Source organism: Mus caroli, unplaced genomic scaffold (assembly GCF_978045245.1).
Source record: "Mus caroli unplaced genomic scaffold, Mus_caroli_1 scaffold_1, whole genome shotgun sequence".
Taxonomy (NCBI): Eukaryota; Metazoa; Chordata; class Mammalia; order Rodentia; family Muridae; genus Mus; species Mus caroli.
In genome coordinates, this window is record NW_028227256.1 from 158,771,597 (window position 1) to 158,795,561 (window position 23,965).

At 40.5% G+C, this 23,965-nt stretch overlaps 1 protein-coding gene across 1 annotated transcript in view; it reads right to left on the minus strand.

The window, feature by feature from the left end:
• Klhl20 (kelch like family member 20) overlaps positions 1-22,356 on the minus strand; it is a 44,667-nt gene extending 22,311 nt beyond the window's left edge. Inside the window, exons 1-3 of the mRNA XM_021161449.3 lie at positions 22,237-22,356; positions 21,262-21,325; positions 168-741 (exon numbers count right to left, since the gene is read on the minus strand). Of these exons, the coding sequence (XP_021017108.1) occupies positions 168-741; positions 21,262-21,269 (582 nt within the window). The 5' untranslated portion in view covers positions 21,270-21,325; positions 22,237-22,356. The remainder of the gene's footprint in view (positions 1-167; positions 742-21,261; positions 21,326-22,236) is intronic.
• Between the last annotated feature and the right edge of the window lie 1,609 nt (positions 22,357-23,965).

The window sequence follows — 23,965 nt, forward strand, 5'->3', positions numbered from 1 at the left end:
GGCTGGTCAGCAAGCCCCAGGCGGGATCTTTCTGTCTTTGCTGGGGTTACAGATGCCTCCTGCCATGCCAGGGTCCTGTCATTGGTTGGCAGGAGCTGAACTCAGATCTCTGTGCTTGAATGACAAGTACTTTACTCAGTAAGCTATCTCCCTAGCCCATGACTCACCTCTTGAAAGTTATGTTGGGTGAACTTGTCTGCAATCCTTAGCAACTCACGGCAAGAATGTGTGTCAGCAAAAGCCCGAATGCCCAGACAATTAGAAGGATCTAATTGTCTCTTTAAGAATTCACAGCAGGCTTCCTGTATTTCTGCCAGCTGGAGGAGGCAAGCAGCAGGCAAGAGGGTCTGAACATTGCCCTCTTCCACAGTTATCTGGGAGGTATATGCAAAGTCAATCAGTAGCTCCATGGCCCTCTCATCTATGTCTCGGATCACTACTTCGGTCTGCCGGCTTTCTGCCAGCTCTCCTGTAAACATTGCTCGGAAGTAGGGGCTGCAGGCTGAGAGGATGACGCGGTGGGCATATATCTTCTTAGCGCCCACAACTAGCACCACATCACATAGCTCCCGGTGCTTTCTCAGAAGGTTGATCACTTCCAAGGTTTGCCGAGGGTGCTTGTCTGAAATATAGGGCATGCGAGCAGGTTGGGGAACCCCTTCTGGCAGCTTGTTGGGGTCTCCAAGGGTGCAGCGGCTTGTTACATCCATTCCAGTCTCTCCTGGTCGAATGTTGGTACACCTAGAGGAATGAGAGGATGAAGAGATGGAAATGTTATTACTTCTCTTCTTGCTGTAAGGCGTTCAGAAGCGGTAAGAAAACATGAAGTTACTGGGAGGTTCTGGGAGGGCTCCTGGAGCTTTGTGGCCTGATTTATAGGGATGGAAATTTCTTTATTGAATGTTGGGAATTCTGGCTCCATGTCCAAATAGAGGAAGGCCTTGTGTGGAGGAGATGCTGCCCCAGTTTTGAGTTGTGTCTAGTCAGCCCATCTGTGAGCACAGTCCTATCTGACTTTGAGCTCCTTTACCCTCTTACCTCTTGTGGCATCAGGACTTGGTTTCTTCCGTGGGGCGCTGTCATTGAAAGTTCTTTCTCATATGAACCCATGATCTTAAACGTCAGAGTTTATTCCCAAATATCATGTTCTTTTTGAAGAAAGTTTAGATTTAATTTTATAGCAAAAGTGGTAGTGAATGATAGAGGTCCATGTGGGGAAACAATGCAAGGACCACTGGCAATGCAAAACTCAGCGTCATCTCAAGAGCTAAATTCTGGGGCCAAACTGGGATGTCAGCTGGGAACACTTGTTCTTTTGCTGGATTACCTACATTTTCTTCTTTGGTCCTAAGTGGAGGAATGAAGCTATAAATCTGGATGATTAAGGTACCTTAACAACCTTGATACCAACTGCATGAGGATGAATGACACTGGCTCTTTGAAGTTCAATAGCTGCTGATTGGTCCTATCTTTTATGATTCCAATGTGCTTTAGTTTTTCAATACAAGGTTTCTCTGTGTAGAGCTATCCTAGAACTCACTCTGTAGATCATCTGGCCTAGAGCTCAGAGATCACCTGCCTCTGCTTCTCAAGTGCTAAGATTAAAGGTATGTACCACTGCCAGCTTGTTTTTCATGTTTTAAAATGAGTTTGCTCTTCTGTATTTGTTTACTAACTCTGTGTGTGTTTAAAAAGGACATGCATGGTATGTACTCATTAATTAGTGGATATTAGCCAAAAAAGTACAGAATACCTAAGATACAACCCACTGAACTCAAGGTTAACAAGTAGAAGGGCCCAAGTGAGGATGCTTCAATCCCACTTGGGAGGAAGAAGAAAATTATCACAGGAGGCAGGGGGAGGGAGGGACTTGGGTGAGAGAGGGGAGAGGGAAGAGAAAAGGGGAACATGATTAGATATGTGGATGGGGAGACAGGAGAGAGGCCCTGAGGGCCAGCAGAAAGAATAGAAACAGGCAACCTCAGGGGGTGAAAGATGGGGGACCCTCCAGAATGCACCAGAGACCTGGGAGCTGAGAGACTCTCAGGACTCAAAGAGAGGAACCTTAGATGAAATGCCCAACAGTGGGGAGAGGGGACTCATAGAGTCTACCTCCAGTAGAAAGACAGGACATCAAGTGGAGGGATGGGATGGGGTTGCCATCCCACAGTCAAAAATTCTAACCCAGAACTGTTCCTGTCTAAAAGAACTACAGGGACAAAAATGGAGAAAAGACTGAGGGAAAAGCAGTCCAGTGACTGGCCCCACTAGGAATCCAGCTCAAGGGGAGGCTCCAAGGCCTGACATGCTATGGTGTGCTTACAGCATGGCTGTCCTCTGAGAAGCCCAACAAGCAAGCAGCTGATTGAGATAGACACAGATACTTAAACCCAACCACTGGACTGAAGTCAGGGACCCTTGTGGTTGAATTAGGGAAAGGCTGGAAGAAGCTGAAAAGGAGGGCAATTCCATAGGAAGAAGAGCAGTCTCAACTAACCTGGACCCCTGATATCTCTCAAGACAATGAGCCACCACCAAGGCAGCATACATCAGCTGGTCTGATGCCCCTGACAGATATACAGCAGAGGATTACTTGGTCTGGCCTCAGTGGGAGAAGACACTCCTAACCCTAGAGAGACATGAGCCCAGGGAGTAGGAAGGCCATGGGTTGGAGGTGGGGGGAGACATTCTCTTGGAGATGAGGTGGGGGAGAATGGGATGAGGAACTGTGGGAGGATGGAATGGGAGGGGGATAATGACTGGACTATAAAATAATAAAAGGAATAATAGTAATAATAGGACTGTTCTCAAACTTATAAAATTCTATCAGGTAATTTTAAAAAATAAGTTCTGAATATAAAATAAATAAAATTTAAAATTCACGAGTAGCATTTAAAATTGTTCTCTCTACAAAAAAAAACCAAACACTTCTCCCAACAAGACTAATTAGACCTATAAAACTGTTTAAAAACTTTAATTATATTTATTTCATTTTTAATTCTTTACACTTATTTGTTCAGTGTGTGTGTATTTGTGTATGCATGCATGTGTGGATGAACATATATGCAATGACATATGTATGGAGGTCAGAGAGCAACTTGTGGGAGGTGGTTCTCTCAACATGTGGGTCCTTGGAATTAAACTCAGATCATCAGGCTTGGCAGCAAGTGCCTTTATGCACTGAGCCATTCAGTTCTTCTGGGCCCAAACTAAAACAAATACACACACAGACACAGACAGACACACAGACACACTTTTTTAAAACACAAAGTCTCTCTACATAGCCCTGGATGTCCTGGAACTCAACTATGTAGACCAGGCTGATCTCTAACTCACAAAGATCTGCCCGTCTCTCCCTCCAATTGCTGGGATTAGAGGCAATGCAATACCTTGCCCAGCCCCAAATTTTAATTCTTAAGTTTAGTTTGATTCAAATATTGATACTTGTGACTTTCCTAAAGTAGCTGGTGTTTATTTCTCCTTCGGCATGAAGTCTGTAACACAGAGTTTATGCTACATGAATAGACAGGAAGAAAAGAAGATAGCTAACAACCTCCAAAATTAAACTTACATTTAATACTCAATTTCTTGGATTCTAACTTTGAAGGGATGATGTATTACCCCAATGACTTGTAATTCACTTTAAGAAGTCTTATCAGCCAGGCATGGCAAGGAATGCTTGTAATCCTCGGACTTAAGAGGCTGAGTCACGTGGGCCAAGGACAGTTTTGGCTACACAGCAAACTCTTGTCTCAAAGATAGTTTTATTTAATCTAATAAAGTATGTGTCCAAAATATACAGTCAATTATAATGGTTCTAAAGAACTTAAAAAATCCACACACACCCCAAACCACAAGGTCAAAAGCACATGGTTTGTGAAGAACAGCATGGTGCCCTGATGCTGGGTAACTGCTGAGAGCCAAAGAGGATTCAGAGGATTCTGCAATCTCTAAATGAAAGGAAAACTTAAAATCAAACTTTGGCTAATAATGAAAAGTAAATGTTAAATTCATGCTGGGTTGTCTCTGGTAAGAAAGGCTCTGAGTAACTTTCGGCTGGCACTTACACTTGTAATGCTATTAAATCAACATATCTTATGAACAGGGCGATGGTAAAGAAACTGGCGCGGCTTGCTGGTCAGAGGTGAGAGAACCAACTGAGGATCCGAGCGCAGTCACAGAGAGAAATGAATGAACAGTGAGAAACATAAAATCCCTTCCCTGCTAAATCTGAGTCGAGAAACTCTTAGTATTACATTCTACTGTATCTTAAGATTTCTCTTCTCTCCTCATCAAGTCTAATGTTTGAGTACTAAGGCTATTCTGCTATAAATTTCCTATTTCTCTAAATGTTCCAGCTATAGTCAATCATTTTAGCCATTCTGTCTGTCTTGAAACTGGGTTTCTACATCTAAGACTGGTCTGGAAGTCACTCTATAACTCAGACGGCCTGGAACTCATGATATAGTCCAAGATGGCCTTGAACTCCTTCCTGGTAATCCTCCTGTTCCAACCTCCCAAGTACAGGACAGCCTGGCTTACAGTTTCTTTAATTCTAAAATGGGTATCCACTTCACAAAGATAGATAAGATGGTATACATAAAAACTTTCCATTTAGTATTTGCTACATACTTGCAGTTTTAAATTAGAAATATTACTGTAATATAACCATGTAAAAATTTGTAAAATAAGTTAGTTATATTTATTCATATTAAAAATTAACTAGCTGGGTGTGGTGATTTGAATAAAATGGCCACCACAGGCCTACAGGAAGTAGCACTATTAGAGGAGGTGTGGCCTTGTTGGAGTAGGTGTGATCTTTAGAGAACCCACTGGACGTGGGTTTTGAGGTCTCATATGCTCAAGGCAGGCCCAGTGTAGCAATGTCTCTTCCTGCTGCCTGCTGCCCCAGATATTCTCAGTTACCTCTCCAGCACCATGTCTGTCTGTGTGCCACCATGCAGATTAATGGTGGACAATTTGCCTAGGATATGCAATGTTCTGGGTTTAATTCCCCAGCAATGCCTTCCTCCCTAATGAAATTATATAAAAAGTTGAGCATCATGAGCAGGCCTATAATCCTAGCACAGGGAACATGGAGGGAAGAAGATCAGAACTTCAGGTCTTATCTCAAAAAATACCAACCTCCCTCAAAAAAAAAAAAAAAAGACTCAAATTTTCAAAAAAATACTTAATGTTATTTTAGATGTCTATGTGTGTGTGAACCATGTACGTGTGGGTACTCATGAAATCCATAACGACATCAGATCCTCTGGAACTGGAGTTACAGGTGGTTGATCTCCCCAAATGTGGGTTCTAAGAATGGAACCACTCTTAAAAGCTTCTAGACTAACATCAGATTAGATTGCTTTGGGTGCAGGAACTCTAAATATAACAAGCCTTATTTAAAAGCACCACATGTCAGATCAGTTTGACTCAGCCAGGCTTTACTATGAGAGAAAAAAATGTGTTGGTCCACAGGCATTCTTTACTTTATCCATAATCTTCTGAAAGTTTAATTTTACATCAGCTATTTGGAGATCTGGATTTTTCTATAACAAGAGTGTTATACACAGGATTAGATTTAATTGTAAAATGCAGAGTGCCTCACAAGCAGCTAAAAAACAAACCAACAGACAAGAAAAGAGTTACATCCATTCTGTTTAGTCATGAGTGTGGGTACAAAGAGCAGGGGAAGGAGACCTTTTTAAAAAGTTATTCTGCAACTTGTTGGTATTGGTTCTGGTCAAGTAAATATGTGCTAGGGTGGGTGACAGCTGGAACTTGGGAACTGTACTTGTATATAAATAACCACTGTTGAAGTCTGTAAGCTGCTATTTCCTGTATATTAAGTGTGTGTGGTCCAAGCTGTAACTCAAGGGCATCTGCCATGTTCTTCTGCCTCTGAGGACACTGAACACACAGTGCACATACAAGCAAAATACCTATATGCATAAAAATAAACATAAATCAGTCTTAAAAAGAAGCAGACAAGCTCGAGGCTACAAAAATTATTTTTCTTTAGGACTAAAAAAGCAAAAACAAAACCAACAAAAGCCCATCCCAAATCCCACAACCTAAGTGGAGTGGTTTAAATATTTCAACATTTGAAATAAAATGCATCATAGACTCATCTAGACTAATATCCTTCTTCTACAGATAAAGAAGCCACGTTGATTATTAGTGACTTTCTCAAAACCCTGATTCTTTCTGAAGAGGTCTTCTGCTGCTTTGGAATAAGTCATAGTTTCCTCCTGGAGTCAGTACAAGAAGGGCAAAGTTTGTAGGGCTATTTTGCAATTCAAAATAAAGGTATTGTTATTTGTTATACAGACTTCGGTACTACTCTCTTTAAAAGCCCAGGAAACTGTACCAAATACAGCTTGTTTTGATTCAGTCATGGAGACCTTCCCTAGTAAAATATGGAAAGTCAAGTAATGTGGAGAAAGAGGCCTACAAAATGGATTTTAAACTCAGCATAACAAACTGAACTTAAGCTTCCCTTTTCCAGCTAAAAGAAAGTGGAATGATGTGAGATGACTTTTTTAATTTTAGGGTTTTTTTTTTTTTACCATTAGTGTTATCTGTGTGCAGGATCACACAGACACACACACACACACACCACTTGTAATTGGAAATCAGGGATAACGTCCTGAAGCTGGTTTTCTCCTTCCACAGTGGATTCTGGGGACTAAACTTAGACCATCAGGCTTGAGTGTCAAGTGTATACCTGCTACACCATCTTGCCAGCCCCCACCTTTCAGTATTATCTCTTAGTTTCTGAAACATAGTTAAGGTTTTATTATCTTTAAAAAGGTTATTTCAGTTAATATATGAGAAACAATTTTCATCTTATGACCTAGAAATGGGGGTGTGAGCCTGGTAGATAAACAGTAGTTTAAATAACTGGCGAATAATTAGAATTTCACAATCATTATATTGTGAACACACAATGAGAATCTATGCCTATCAATTATACAATACGCAAAGCTTTTTGCTGTGAATTGAAGAAAATTCAAATGTGCATCAAGAAGCAACTGAAGAACTTAATTATTTAGAGTGGAAATGCATGAATAACCAGGAAGAGGGCAACAAGCTGGGGTTGGTAGGTGTGTGCTGTGTTCCAGCACTTAGAAGGCTGAGTAGCAAACTGAGCTTAAGGCTAACTCAGTGACACAGTAGATCTGATTTCAAAACAAACAACCTGAACCAAGCAAGCAAAAACTCCAAACCAAAAACATTCAACAGCCATCAACAAAACAAACATAACCCCAGCAAGAAGGGGAAAGGGAAGGAATAAACCCAGATAAAAATGTGGCCCAGACAAAAGCGCTTCAGTTAATAAACTATTATTGTAGTATTTGTTTTCTGGGGGTAAGGCAAATGCTCTACTATGAACTACATTTAAAACAAAGTACCTTTTGGAGGTGATGGACTTATGTATGTGGTGATGGCAACACGGTGTGGTGGCTGAAATCTCGACGCACCTAGGAGACAAGCCATCAGACCCATCTGTGAACGATTATCTAGACTAGGTTAACTAAGGTGGGAAGATCCCTCTTAAAGGTGGGCACTGTCAGTCCCTGGGCTGGAGTCCTAAAGAAAGCTGAGGGTCAGTGTTCCTCACTCTATGTCTGATTGAATGCAATGTGACCAGTGTTCTCAAGTTCTTTCCAGGACTCCCCTGACTTGGTGATAAACTTAACCTCAACTATGAGCCTGTCTTCCAAGGGATTTTATCATAAAGAAAGAAACTAATACAGTAGGTGTATCCATATGCCCAAACCCATCAAAATGTATACATTAAATATGTGGAGTGTTTGTATGTTATATATCAATAAATCTTTATTGAAGTAATTGTTTCATATCACCCATAGAGGTTTGGATGTGATAAATATTTAATTACTTTAAAGATTTGTTTTGCTACATAATAAGGGACATTACATTGGGGTTTCCCATAATTTAGTGAATTAGATCACTGCATTTCTTTTCTGACACTACATGCATTTAGCTGTTCTTTGGTATTCTAAAGGTATTATGCTTCTTAGGAAGGGGGCAGGGGACAGAGATGGCTCAGTAGTTACGAGCACGGATTGCTCTTCCAGAGGCTCTGAGTAATGTTCCCAGTGCTCACGCTATAAAGCTCACGACTCCCAGCAACTCCAGCTCCAGGAAAGTCAGACCGCTGGCTTCTGAGGGCACCCTCATTAGTACACACACCCACACACAAATACTTAATTTAAAAAGGTAGAGACAGGTAACGTGAGCATTCTGTTCACTGGGGTCAGCCCTATTTAAGTCTCTTCCAGACACCAATTATCTGTGACTATACTGAGATAGTCTATCATCTGGTCTGAGAAAGATAGTCTGCCTATCAATTTCCTTCCCACAAAGCTACGGTGCTGCTACAGTTATAGTTTAATAAAGCACAGAGGGTCACAAGAGTCCCCTGGAAGGAGAGGAAACAAACAGGACATTCTAGGGAGCAGAAACTGCAATCCATGACAAAGTCACACTGCTGAAAACATAGACCATGGTCCTTCCCTCTCCAATAGCAGCTTATTGTTAAAATTATGTTACTTTTAATCTCAATCTTAATATTTTTGGTTGGCCTCAGTCCATAGGTGATTCAATACAAGCTGTTCATAATTTCCAACGTCCGGTAGAAGCAACATTGTTTATGCCTGACAGCTTAAAATTTGATACTTAAAGCTGAGTAGTTAAAGGAGAATCTTGATGCACCAGAGTCGGGGCAATGTGGTGAGGAGGAGTTGGGGGTAGGCTACCCTCTTAGAGGGGAGATGGGGGGAGGGGGAGGACCTCTTCAAGGGGGGACAGGGAGAGGGCAGTATTTGGGATGTAAATAAATAAACAATTTAATAATTAAAAAAGGTAACAATGCAACATAGGAGTAGATTCAGAATTTAAAACCTGTTCTCCTGAAAACAAATCCAATTTTAATTTTAATTATATAGTACCCTAATACTCCAAGGCCAGACATGGTGTGCCTCCACATGGCTATATTCTAGGTTGAATCGAGTCAAGTGATTCTCAAGATCCCAGACAGTTTGCAATTTATAATATCTTATGGAGTCATGTTATTATAATATATCAACACTTTTCTATCTGTATATAGTATATGTCATTAATAATTTATATTATCTCTTCTTTTATCAATATCTAGAAAATGTGTTTTTTTTTATGTTTTCTGTTTCAGGTGGACTGAAACATCATATAGTCTCTGTGCCCTAATATCAAAAATATCTGGTTAATAAGCAGAGACTTTAAAATAGGTCCTTATGATTTTTTAAATTTCATTTTTACATGTTATAATATCTCCCTTTTGTTTCTAATTATACTAATTTGGGTCTTCTATTTGCTTCTTTTATTAATTTAGTTTATTAATTAAGATTGGTTTGTCAATCTTTCTAGAATATAAAATGATTCCTAATGATACTTTGCTATACCCATGGATTAGTCCCTAGTCCAATTATCATCAGAGAGGCTTCACACAGCACTTAATAGAAACAGATGCAGAGATCCATAGCCAAACATCAGCCAGAGCTTTAGCTCTGCAGAAACCTGTGGAAAAGGAGAAAGATTGCAGGAGCCATAAGGGCAAGGACACCACAAGAACATGCCCACAGAATCATCTCACTGACACATAGGTACCACGTGTGCGCCTAGTGCCTGCAGAGACCAGAAGGACTCAGAGCCCTGCTGGAACTGAAGAAAAAGAAAGTTCTGAGCTGCCATGTGGTTACCGAGAGCCAAACCCCGGACCTAAAGAAAAGCAGCCAGTGCTCGTAACCACTGAGTATCCCTAGTAGTTCTCAACTGTCTTGTGTGTAGGAGATGATGGAAGAATAAACAACATGGGTAACATTGGTACAAAGCAAGCTTCTAAAAGAAAAAACAAAATCAACGTTTAAGAAGGAAGACTAACTAGAAAATTCCCATATCACTGATATTAAGTGTTGAAATCAAAGTGTTACCGTTCCAATTTTAATTATGTAAAATTAAGATTAAATTAATTAAATAAAATAGTATTGTAGAACAATTAAGTATATTTTTATTTCATCTAGGCATAATGTGGATAAGCTAATTTTTGCATAACTACTTTGTTCTATTAAAAGTATAGCATTAAGTACGGTGTGGTAGTGCACATCTGTAATTGCAGCACCGGAGAGGATAAGGGTGGAGTCTGAGGTACATAGCAAGGTCCAATCAACAGAATATAGAACCCTTGCCACAGTCTTTCTATCTATCACAGCATTGTATGCATCGACACATACACTTTGTGTTCTGAGTACTGCATTAACAGCACTTTTTTCTACAGTCTAAGTAAATGCTTTTCAAATTTAGAAAGTAATGCTTATGTTTGTTTTAATTTTTGAATTTAATTTTTTACTGTGTAGCCCAGACTGACCTCCACCTTATAATCCTCTTGCTTTAGCCTTTTATTACTGAGATCAAAGGCGTGGACCAAACTCCTGAATGAAGTCATTCTCCTAAGTCCTAGTCCCGAAATCTCTACTCTGGATAATCATCTTTGGGGGAATTAATCTAACATAATAGTTTCATCACCTACAAACAAATGTCTAAAGGACTCCTACTTCCTACCTGGGTAATGTCTCACTATCACTAAAACCAAATTCCTTGATTCTCCTTCTCTCCAGATTAACAGAGAACATTTTCATTCTTCCAGTTGCTCCATCCAAAACTCCTAGAGTCTCTTCCTATCACCCTCAAACCCAACCATCAGCAAACCCCACAGTTTCCGTCCTTCTTACTGGCCCAGCTTTCATGACAAGGCTGGCTATCCCCAACCTTTTCTCAACTAGATTATTACAGCATCTTCATGAATGATGGTCTTGATTCTCCTTCTGCAGATTTATGTTCCCTTCACCAAACAGCAATCAAAGGTTGCTTTGGGAAGGTAAATCCCAGATTTAGAGCCACCTCTGTACTCAAAATCCTTTTTAAAGATGCTCAACAGAGAGGAGACAAAGCTTAGCAAGCTTGCTGGAACCTCTCCCCACTGAGATTTTGACCCTGTCTCCTAATTTCCCCTTGGTATCCAGCCACAGAATTTCTTGCTGGTTTGGGGACAAGTCAAGGCTTCTTTTGCTTTAGACCTTTATTCATTCTTCCTGAAAATTCTTTCCCCCAAAATATGTAGTGCTCATTCCCTCATTCCTCTCATACATTTGCTTACCAGCTTATCAGACCATCCTATATGAAAATTTCATATTTTTATTTCTCAGAACCGTTCACCTTGCTTAATGTTTCTTCATAACTACATAATATATTGGCCCAGTCCTGCAATGAAAATAAAAGCTCTTAGCGAGCAAGTGCTTCTGCCTCGTCTGCACTCGGCTACACCCCATCACACGGATCACGGGTCCACTAAGGAGCTGTTAAGAAATGAACGTTTCTTGTCAAAATAAAGCATATCCTCCAAACATTCTCATCCAGCGCTCACACAAGAGCCAGGCTTGTAATTAGGTAAATACTAGTAAAAACTACATTCTTCACTCACTAGGGTGGAAAAATTACCGAACCTGTCTTGTCTTAGTTAACTGGTTTCTGTTGCTGTGATGAAACACCATAACCTAAGTGACTTGGGAAGGAAAAGGTTTAATTGGCTTACACTTCCACATTGTACTCCATCATTGAAGGAAGCCAGGACAGGGACTCAAACAGGGCAAGAACTTGGAGATAGGAGCTGATGCAGAGGCCATGGAAGGGTACTGAATGGGGACAAGTGTGCTCACTTCATAAAGACTGATGATGTTGAAATCTGTCTGTATTAGGTTCTCTGATTCCAAATACAGAGCATTATTGTCACAGGCTGTCTTGGACAACGGGGCCAAATACTTTAAATAGAAGTTATTTTGGAAATCTGTTCTGGGCCTATCTATTATCCTTAGGAGAAAAGAACCAAACATATAGCTACATGACTTTATTATCCTGTTCTTCTAGAACAGGAGGCCATGAGAACAGGGGGTCACTGGTAGGCTGAGATATCACTTTTAAATATTCCGGAAAGTTGTATTTAATTCTACAAGTGTTTCGCTCTAGAAATTCGATTTAGTTTTATAGAGTAGATCTGATTCTCCTATTTCTACTATTTATTTTTGTAAATGTATTTAAAAATCTAATATCCTTCTTTATCTCATTTTCTCCAAAGGGTTTTATGAAAGAAAGCATTTTTTCCCTGTATATTTTATGTTTTCTTAGGTACCTGTGATGAGAAATTAGAAGAGACCTGGAAATAGATCATGTCGATACCTTGCTCATTTATGTTTATGGCTTCTTTGTCTGGTGGGATAAATGTTCTAAACATCTGAGCAGTAAGGTGGTCCACTGGAGAGTAATAAGGTATGGAATTAAAACACAGAAGAAATGGGTCTTAGGCAGATGGAAGAATTTCCTTTGGAGATTAATTTGCATATCACTTGTGGGCAGTCAAAAGGAGAGGTAACAGATCATGAGAGGAATGGATAAGGACTGAAATATTTGCTGTGTAGAATGATGAAGCAATGACAAAGGATTTACAGAACTATTGTTGGATAACAGTGTCAGCTAACTCACATTATATATCACGAACATAGTAGCACAGACTCTCTGTGGCTGGTTTTATTTGACAATACTCACTACCCTAGATCAGAGAATATAAATTCCTGGATTAATCTAGAGTTGGGAAAAACATCAGAGTTAAATATTCCCAAGACCCGAACAAAACACCCATGGGAGGAGTTACAGAGATAAAGTTTGGAGCTGAGACAAAAGGATGGACCATCTAGAGACTGCCATATCCAGGGATCCATCCCATAATCAGCCTCCAAACGCTGACACCATTGCATACACTAGCAAGATTTTGCTGAAAGGACCCAGATAGAGCTGTCTCTTGTGAGACTATGCCGGGGCCTAGCAAACACATAAGTGGATGCTCACAGTCAGCTATTGGATGGATTACAGGGCCCCCAATGGAGGAGCTAGAGAAAGTACCCAAGGAGCTAAAGGGATCTGCAACCCTATTGTTGGAACAACATTATGAACTAACCAGTACCCCGGAGCTCTTGACTCTAGCTGCATATGTATCAAAAGATGGCCTAGTCGGCCATCACTGGAAAGAGAGGCCCATTGGTCATGCAAACTTTATATGCCCCAGTACAGGGGAACGCCAGGGCCAAAAAGTGGGAGTCTGTGGGTAGGAGAGTGTGTGTGTGGGGGGGTAGGGTATGGGGGACTTTTGGGATAGCATTGGAAATGTAAATGAGGAAAATACCTAATAAAAATATTAAAAAAAATATTCCCAAGACCCACGACTATACTAACAACAGTATCAATTAAGTAATCATTTTCTGAAATAAATTACAATAAAAATGTTAGAAAACAATACCTTTTCACTCTAAAACATGTATAATGTTTTAAGTTTATAAGTGGAATGTTTTCTGAGATTCATATACCTCTCCTTCTATATTTTTGCCTAACAGTGTAAGGCTCTGGGTTCAATCCTCAATACTTCATTTTCTCTTTTTTGAATTTGGAAATCAACAACCTGTATTTTAAGATATGACACTCACTCACAGTTATAAATACACTTGAAAAACACATCTGGATAGAGATTTGAATAAACAAATTCTCAGAGCATAAATAAATAAATATCTCACAGTGCTGGTTTTGCACAACAGGACACCTTCTAAATAGATTTCCTATCTAATTCTAGGAAGCCTGGCTTCCTGTTTTAAAATGGGTTGTTTTTATTATGTTTAATTAGGCCCACTGGTATACTGTGGGTGTTATGTGCACATGGGTGCAGGTGCCTGCAGAGGCCATGCCATCAGATTCTCTTGGTGCTGGAGTTACAAGTGGCTGCGAGCTGCTTGATATGGGTATTGGGAACCAAACTTGGGTTTTCTACAGAGCAGTCCTCTCCACACAGAGCAGTATGTAACTGCTAAGCCACCTCTCCAGCCCCGGCCTGTTTTTAAAATTAGAACTAGGTTGTGAATTTTTTTAACTCCAAGACATCTTATCATTGCTTACTGGATAAAAGTAGCCATGCAAGCAAACTGCCCTCCCTGTAAGTCAGGAAAGAAAACAGCTCTAGAGGACCCTCAATACTTTGTCCTAATACTTCATTAGAAGAAACCTGGGTAACAGGATTCTCCAAATGAGAATAAGACTACGAAATGAAGCACAATATCCAACTTTCTTGTGTTCCAGAAAGGGAAGAAGATTTTCTGTGAGCAAGATATTGTACAGTGTGTGCATGCCACACTGGGACCAGTTTAATCAAGTAAATCTGTCTGCTCCTATTTTTAAGCATGCATTTCAGACTTGCTAGAGTAAACATGAACTGCAGGTATAGACCTATTTGTTTAGAATGTTTCCTTGTTTTCCCTTTAAGCCCCACTTAACCCCATGGTACCCAGTATTCCATCCTTGCTGCTGCTCCTCTCTATTCCCTCATGCAGACCCACAGCGTCAAGAACCTCTGCATATTGGTTGACTCATGATTTAGTACCTTCCCGCATAAATCTCTTTTCTCTTCATTTATCAGCCAGCTATCTCTACTTGGCTCCTTCTAAGACACAAACTCCTAACATGTCCAGGACCCTGTTCATTTATCTGTGTATTTTATCCCAGCAGGGCAGCACTCAACTGTCTAAGCTGAAACCTTTGGAGTTGGTGCGGGTGGATTCTCCCAACATAGATCTACCCCAGGTAATCTTTCAGATAAACTACCAGAACTCTTTCATGTTCGTTTCTTTACTATTATTTTCACCTTTTCCCTACCTAGCCACCATGTGTCTAAAAATCAGCCCAAAGTGGATCTGTAGGCTAGAAGTGGCTCAGTAATAAAATGAAGTGTGGATTTCAATAATTTTTGTTTGTCCTTCTTCCTTCACATACCGGATACTTAAGTTTAGGATGCACTTCCCTTGCATATAACCCAGAACTTAAGTCTTATTATCTCCCTCCCCACAAGCTTCTCCTTCTTCATTTCTCTCTCATTACAGTGCCCTTCATTACCCCCCGCCCAACCTCCATCCTCACCATTTGTACCCCACCCCTTTGCCTGGAATGCTGGGATTGAACCAAGGACCTCACATATGCAAGACACATGCTGTTCCTACTGAGCTGAGCTACATCTCCAGTTCTAACACCCTTCTTTTTAAAATTTAGAAATTCACTTGTGTGTGTGTGTGTGTGTGTGTGTGTGTGTGTGTGGTGTCACCGTGCATATGTGCAAGTCAGAGGATAAGTTTTGGGGGTTGGTTCTTGCCTTCTACCTATGGAAGGCTCTCTAGTTCCTGCCTTGCTGTATAAACTACCAGGATTCCCGTCTGCTTATCACCTCAGTAGGAGTCTGCAGTTAAAGGTGTGTGTCACAGCATCTAGCTTTTTAAGTGGGTTCTGAGGATGAAATCAAGACATCAGGTAGTACAGAGTAAGGACTTTTACCCACTGACCATCTTGCCTGTCCCCAATCCCTTCTTTAGGGTTCTTGGGGCAGCCAGATGGCTTAGCATGTGCCATCCAACCTGGCTCACTGGAAAAAGTTCTCTTGTGTAAGTGCAGAAACTTGAGTTTGATCCTGGGAACCCATGTGGAAGTGGAAGAAGTACATGCTATGCTTATACATTAGAGCAAAGACTACTTACATGGATGTTCACTACAGAACTTACTTAAAGGGTGCGTAGGAATGTGTATGAAATATATATAAAAGAGGTTTATATGTACTGGTCACCAAAAAGAAATAGAAACAAGGTCTTGCTGTATAGCCCAGGTTAGCCTCGAACTCAGAGTCTTCATGCTTTAGCTCCTGAGTGTAGGAATTACATGGAATGTGTCATCATAGTAGCTCACAAGTTGATTTGTAAAGCAGCAAAGAATTATAATAATGTGTGTGATATGTTGATTTAAACAAACAAACAACCTAAATTCTTCCTTTCAGAACTATTCAGAATCCAAGTGCATCTCTAGCAAGTGCCAGAAAGCAAGCTCTTTGAGTCTGTTTTGTAAGTCCTGTACATTGGCTCCTACAAAGATAATAAAGGCCAAACTATTTCATGATTATAGTCTTGATTTCCACCATTTTGTTTGTTTGCTCTGCAGCTAAAAGGGGAGGAAACTCAGGTTTTTGTTGTTTATTTGCTTGTTTTTTGAGGCAGCATCTCATTAGCACAAGCTTCAAATCTGCTATATAGTTGAGTCATTTTATAATCATGGGCCACCCAAACTGGTTTATTTAGAGCTTTGGATTAAACAGGGTTTACCTATCACCTATTACATGACAGGTAAGAATTCTGCCAACCGAGCCAATATTTCAGCCCCAATATTATATAATTATATATTATATTGTATTATATGTAACTATTATTTTCTAGTATATATATGTGTGTGTGTGTGTGTGTGTGTGTGTGTGAGAGAGAGAGAGAGAGAGAGAGAGAGAGGGAGAGAGAGAGAACATACTGTACATATGCTTGTACATGAATTGCAAGGCCTTAAAAATAATGCAGAAGAAACTGTGTATGCCTTTGGAAAAAACCACTGGGACCTGGGATCAATCCTGGGAGACTTAGTTTTCACAGCTTTTGTTGTTGTTTTGAGACAAGATCTTGTCTAGCTCAGGCTAGTCTGTTCTATAGCACAGGATGGACCTTGACTTTCTGACCCTTCTATCCCCACTTCTCACATGCTGAGATGACAGGCATGCAGTGCTATACCCAACTTTGAATATGCTTTGTATATTTTAAATGTAATGACATATACATATAAATACACACAGGCAAATACATAAAACTTTTGCTAATAAAATACCAGTTGATTTTATAAAACTGTTAATTATGCATTACAACAACTTAAATATTTATATCTATCATTTCTTTGTTCAGCCCCCTTATATCCCCCATCCTCTTGCTTTTCATAGTCAATATTCTATCTTCTATTTATCTGAAATCAGTTTTGTTTAGTTTCTACATTTGAGTATATGTACTTTTGTCTGTTTTTTAAACTTTTTATTCATTCTTTGTGCCTTTCACGTCATGTACACTTTTGGGTTTTTTGTTTTTTGTTTTTTTGTTTTTTTCGAGACAGGGTTTCTCCCTGGCTGTCCTGGAACTCACTCTGTAGACCAGGCTGGCCTCGAACTCAGAAATCCGCCTGCCTCTGCCTCCCAAGTGCTGGGATTAAAGGCGTGCGCCACCACGCCCGGCCACATCATGTACATTTTATTCATCTCCTGTTCCTTTGTATCTGTCTCTGCCTCTGCAAACTACCCTCCCCCAAACAAAGCTTCATGGAAGCTGCCGTGTGTCCCGCAGTACACCCTTCTGTCCACACATCTTTACTTGTAAATGTTCACTGCAATGAGTCATTGGTCTGCTTTGAAGCATTTGACTTCTGCTAAACCATCACTACTAAATCCTCAGTGTCAGGGAGCTCCTACAGCTTTGGATCTGCAGGACCAACCCTTTCACATGCTCAAGCAGTTCATAGATGAGGTAGACTTTGGGGTAAGCTAACTCAAAGCCTTGGATCTGGGCCTGGGTGATCGCTGAGTTGGTCAGCCCACCAGCTCTCCTGCACCTGTGCCACCAGGGCCAGATCTCCAGCACTGTCCTAGCTCACCCAATGCTGCAGCTGGTGAGGAGCAGGGTCAGCTCTCCTGCTCTCACGCCCTCAGGGCTGGCTCTCCTGAGTCTCCCCCCGACCCCCACCAGGCCCAGCTCTACTGTGCTGCCCAGTCAAGGTGCAAGGCCCAGTCTCCTGAGGTGCTGCAGCAGACAAGGGGCAGGGTCAGCTCTCTTGCTTTCACACCTTCAGGACTGGCTCCCCCTTGTCTAGGCCATGACTTGTAGGGCCTGCTCCCCCAAGTGCTGCAGTCAGTGCAGAGCGAGCTCTCCTGCTCTCATGACCTGAGGTCCAGCTCTCCCTACCCCAGCAGGGGATGAGGGGCAGGGGGGCAGAGAGCATCATACCTGTTCCCATGCCATTTACCTCATGAGTGGTGGAGCTGGGTCTCCCTTGATCATAACCTCAGGGCTGGCTCACCTGCCCCAGAGTCAGTCTGTGTCCATTCTCTACCACACACACCACTACCACTAGGGCCAACTCTACTATGCTGCCCAGATGAGGTGCAGAACTTGCTGTCCTGAGTGGAACAGCCAGTGAGGGGCAGGGCCCAGCTTTGTCTTTTTATATATCTGGCTTATTTTACTTAACATAATACTTAACATACTTTGATCTAGGTTGCTGTAACTTATCTAGGTCGCTGCATATTCTTTTTTTTTAATGACTACATATTGGTGTGTGTGTGTGCTCTTCTACTTCCTCTATTCAATGGATACTTCAGGTGATTATATATCATGTCTGTGTGCTGCAATAAACACAGTAGGACAGGAATCTCTCTGATACAATGATGTCATGTCCTTTGGATGGACACACGCACGCGCGCACGTACACACACACACACATACACACACATCTAAATGGGATAGCTGGCCAAGTGATAGACTTTGTTTTGTTTTTAGGGACTTGCATAGTATTTTCCATAATGGGTAAACAAACAAACAACCCTTGTATTAAAAGATGACTGGGTTAATTACTTTAATTTGATCATTACACATTATACACATATATCAAATTATCACGCCTTATTGCATAAATACATACAATTAAAAATAATGTTAAGGAGTTGGAGAGATGGCTCAACAGCTAAGAACACTGGCTACTCTTCTGAAGGTCCTGGGTTTAATCCCAGACCCACACGGCAGCTCACATTGTCTGAAACTCCAGTTCCAAGGCATACATCACCCTCATACAGACAAAAATGCAGATAAAACACCAATGCACATAATAATAATAATAATATCATTTCAAAAAAGAAAACAAGTGAATCTCTCTTTTAACAAGCATTAATATTACGAAAGAATACCTTTAATGAGAGCTTTCAATCTTTTCTTGTCCATAGAGTCTGTCCCCCAGCCAGAGGAAAGAGCCCGCAGGAGCTGCTCATTCAGACAATTATTCAGTAGTCATTAGGTGCCGTGAGGTTATGGTGTGGGGCATTCGGTTCTATGGGTGAACTTACAATCTGTGAGCGAGAATGAGCACGCAGCCAAAAAATCACAATACAGACTTGCTTTCACTCCAAGTCTCTTTAAAGGCAGCACTGCCGTGGAAAGGTTACTTCCTGAGTCTTAGCAGCAGAAGGAATGGATCGGGGAAACGTGACCATAGCCTAATGTAGGCAGCATTCAGTCAAAGTAGGACCAAAGAATAATGGGTAGGCTGACCACTGGCCAAGTCTGATAATAAAAAACTGTAACTCAACAACTGATGGCACTAGAATTATCAACATCATTTTAAAAAGCTGACAGCATTATGTAATAAAGAAAAGGAGCTCCTGGCATTGAGTGAGTCTGTGTATATTTTATATAGAAATTTCTAATACACTAAAAACATTGCCACAGTCTGGTTTTCCTTCATAAAATCCCAGTACCGAGAAGGGGAATTGGGCACAAAGTCTCTCTCCAACCAAAAAGCTATTTGCAACTGATAACTGCTGAGAGAAGAAAATTCAGGTTTCACTAAGTATATCAACCACAGTCCAGGCTAGGCCCAATGCTCAGGAGGGGCTAGCTAACATAAAACATACTCCATGGTGGTGGTGGTGGTGTGCACACACACACACACACACACACACACACACACACACACACACATACTCATGCGGTTAAGAGGGAAAACAACAGGAACTTGCATGGGTAGGGAGTAGGGAGGACTTGGAAGGAGCTGGGGGAAGGGAAAGAATATGGTCAAACTACATTATACGAAACTTTTTTTAAAATAAAATTTAATTTAAAAATATTAAGTTATTATTTTAGCAATTACATAAGATTTATTTACATTTATGGCAACTGAGGATCAGACAAAAAACAGTGGTTTTTATAATCATGCTAGAAAAAGAAGTGGTGAAGCACTTAATATATGTGTGGCTAGTTTGTATGTTATAATCTAATATTTTCTTACTATAGGGTAAGACGTAAGATAACAGAATGTGTCACCTCTATGTTGCCCTTCATTTGGACATCTTAAAGCATTCATGAGCACTTCCTAATGCTGTATCATGGACACACACAGCAGCAAAGTGAACAGGACAAGAGAAAGCACAACAGTTCAAAGCCACTTGATGTATCAATAACAAATCTGAAAAGGACATAGATTCTCACTCTTTACTTGAACTTCATCTTGAGATCTTGCTGCCGCTGCCTATAAGGTGCTGGGATTTACAGGTTTGCATGGCCACGCCAAGCCTTTCTCCTAGTCCTAAATCCTGTCCTTATGATGGGACGCCTCTTTTCTATGAGGGTCTCTGTGTTATCTTTGATGTTAAGTGACATGTGACAAAATAAGTTTGTAACCATAATACAAGTCTAAACAATGAATAAATAGAACCGACTTGTCTCAATAAAGATTCTAGTACAATTTCTTAGACAGATTGAGAAAAGGCATTAGTAAATTCTGGAGGAAGGCAGACTGGCACTACATACTTTTCTATTTTTCTACATCCATTTTAGTCTTTAAGCTTTACTGTAATGCAGCTATTTTAGTAAGCATATTGATGAACTCCAGTAAAATAATCAAACCATAACTGGGAATGCAGTACAGCATCTTACAAATACAACTTTTCCTTGGCAACAGAATCCTCTATATTGTACAGGGTATTATATTTATAGTAAGCTCACAAAGTTTCACACTTAATGGTTATGGGTAACAAAAAACTACTATGCAGAAAGGCAGATTTAAATATTAAGAACCAGAAAATCCAAACTCTTTAGAAATCTAACGCCTACATTCCAATATAAAGCTGTAGGGTATGGTGGTGCACACTTTTTAATTCAGCACTTGAGAGATACTGGCAGGTGGATCTCGGATTTTGAGGACACTATGGTCTACACAGCACGTTCCAAGACAGCTAGGACTGCATAACAGTTCTTGTTTCAAAGCAAACAAACGAGCAAAGAAACCCAAAAATCCCTAAACAATACAAAACAACACAACCAAATAAACGAAGTTGCTATTTTCTGACATTACTAGTTTCGATTTCCTTGAAACAAGAACGATTAATTCCAAGCAGGATTTGTTAAGGTTTGTGAATAAATAATTGTAAACGACGCACTGTTAGTAGAAGCTTAATTTCAATCACTGAAATCAATGTTTCATATTCTTAAAAAGGCTTACCTGCGCATTGGCTTTCCTTCCCTGCACCATGAAAAGTATCCTTCACCGTGTTCTAAAGCCGTACCTTCAACAAGAGAGAAGTAGTAGCTTACTAAAAACTGTTCGAGTTCTCCAGCAACTTGTATAATCACTTCACTCATTTCGTCTGTAATCAGGAATCTTACATCCTAATGTAATCTTTGCATAGATGCGCAATCATAATGTAACGCCTTTAAGATGACTATCACTAACTAAAGATGCTAGGGTGACAGATTATATGTGAATGTAAGGGTGACTGGGAAAGCAGTCAGGATCAAAATAGTCATGATCGCTAGTTGGTGTTTTCTGCTCAAGAGGCACTTGGGGAGTTTTTTGATTTTTTAACTTCACCATCAAGTATATTTGCAGAGTAATCACTTGATACCAGCAGCAGTACTAATTTAGTGACTCGGATAGGAAAAGTATTGTTTTAGTACTGGATCTGAAGGTTGTTAACTTATTCTGAAGTGACAAGCAGGCCGGAGGCGGTTGCCTTTAAAAACAACTCCACTTCCGACCAGCCCAGCCCGGGCAGCTTGAACAAGGGCAGGGAAAGTAGTTCTAGACTACAACTCTCCCAAGCTCTCGTCTTAGTCGCCGAAATACTGTTCACCGCCAGGATCTTGCTGGCTTCCAGAGAGAAAATGGGAGGCAGAGTGCTCGCTCCCTTAGAATTCCAAGTGAAGCTGTCCAGGATGCGGAGTCCTAGCGTCCCCAGCAAGCATTGCACAGGCTTGCCCTGGCTTCAAGATACCTCAGGCAGCCAGCAACAGCGCAGCCTGGAGCCCTGAAAGGCCCGACCGAGGAACCCTACCGTCCCTTAGAGGCACGACTGACAGGCAGCCTAGAAAGCACTGCCCTGACCCCGCCGGGCAGTTCGGCAAGTTGAGCTCATAGATCTGCAAAGCGAGACCTGGGGCTCTGCTCTCCATCCCGTGCTCTAGAGCTCTGACTTACTGGCTTTGACACTTTTCTCTCTGCGGCACCCTCTCTGCCTTCTCCGCCCTCTCTGCCTCCACCTCTGGAGCCGCTAGCGCAGGCAGGATGCGGCTCCCGCAGCGATTTCCTTTCCCTACACCCGCCCCGATCCAGAAACAGGAAGCGGTCCGATGGCTAAATCCTTCCCACGGAACTGCACGTGTACGGGCAAGTGGTTCCGTCATGGCTCCGGAAGTAGCTGTGCCTTTCGCTGAGCGTTTCCCAAGACTGGTACCATTAGTCGATCTGACTTTTACAATATACTTAGAGCAACCAAATAAAATATGTATGAGGTGAGGGTTTCATTTTTGAGTATATAAGTAAAAGTCTGTTGCTGATGTATTGAAAACTATACAAGGCTATTATTAACCAAAATTTCTTTAGCTGAACTTTATTTGATATCTATAGACTGTGCAGTTGTTTTTGATAGGAAATATACCTCATATTAATAAACTTGTAGTGGGGATGATTGGTCTTTAAATTCAATTTCTAATTCTAGTTCTATGATACACTTTGTCAATTGGCCAAGTTTTTTCTTCATATGTACCAGTGATATACAAGTAAATAATATATGTAAATATATTAAAAATATATGTAAATAATATATGGATACCCCATTTATTATCAAATACTTAGCATATAACATTGTGTATTAGTTTATCAGTTCTAATATCTCTCCTATTGAAGGATTTATTACCATTTTTCCAAATGATGGTACCATTATGTTTCAGATAGTGCCATTCCAGTTGGTACCAAAGCGTTATGTAACTTACAAAAGGGTAAGGGTATCTTCGGAGCATAGCCTGTAAGAGTTAGAGCCACAACTTGATGCTGTGTACAATGGTTCTAGATTCTGGCCGCAATTATATTGTGTCTTCCTCCAGAAAGGTTCAAGGATTCTCGTTGGTCCATATTATTGGTACTTTCAACTTTAATTTTTGCCAATCTGATGGGTATAAAATAGTTTAGATGTACGTTTTTCTGATCCATTGGAATGGCATCTTATATGTGCACCTCTCAGGTTTCTTTTGTGTAGATTGTCTAAAAGTCATCTGCAAAGTGACTCAGATTCTTCCAAAATATGAGTCACGATTTTAATTCTTTATAGCTATACAGTTCAATAACAAGGGAGTTATAAAAACATTAAGGAATGCTAGTAACTAAAATGGCTTTTAAGCCTATAGCCAGGGTGAAAGTAATATTTCCTATTCTTAACCCATTTATTCTTTCTTAACCTACTACCCACTGTAAGCTGGCTTGTGCTTCAACTGCTCTATTTCTTTTTAAAGGGGAGGAATTCAATGTGAATTAGCTCTTCATATTTATGCCAAGACTTAACAAAGTATACATTAAAATAAACATATGAAAAACCTGGCATTTCCAATTATTATAGAACTCCTACAATCCCATAGGCGTCCTCTTAGGGATCCTAAATTTCTAGTTGAAAATATACTTAGAACTGGTTTTATAATGTGTGAGTCTGGGGCAATAAACGATACTCGAGGGGCCAATGAGCTTAACTTTTAGACATTTAATGAGAAATAGTGTCCTGTTTGTCATGTATAAAGGACATAGAATCCAAGGCTTAGTTGTAAACAAGACCCATGAGACTCTTGGTTTTGTCAAATCTTCATTTCTGAGGAAATAGACATTATAAAATTAAAACACAAATTATGTGGTTGCTTAATTACAATATCAGTATATCTGA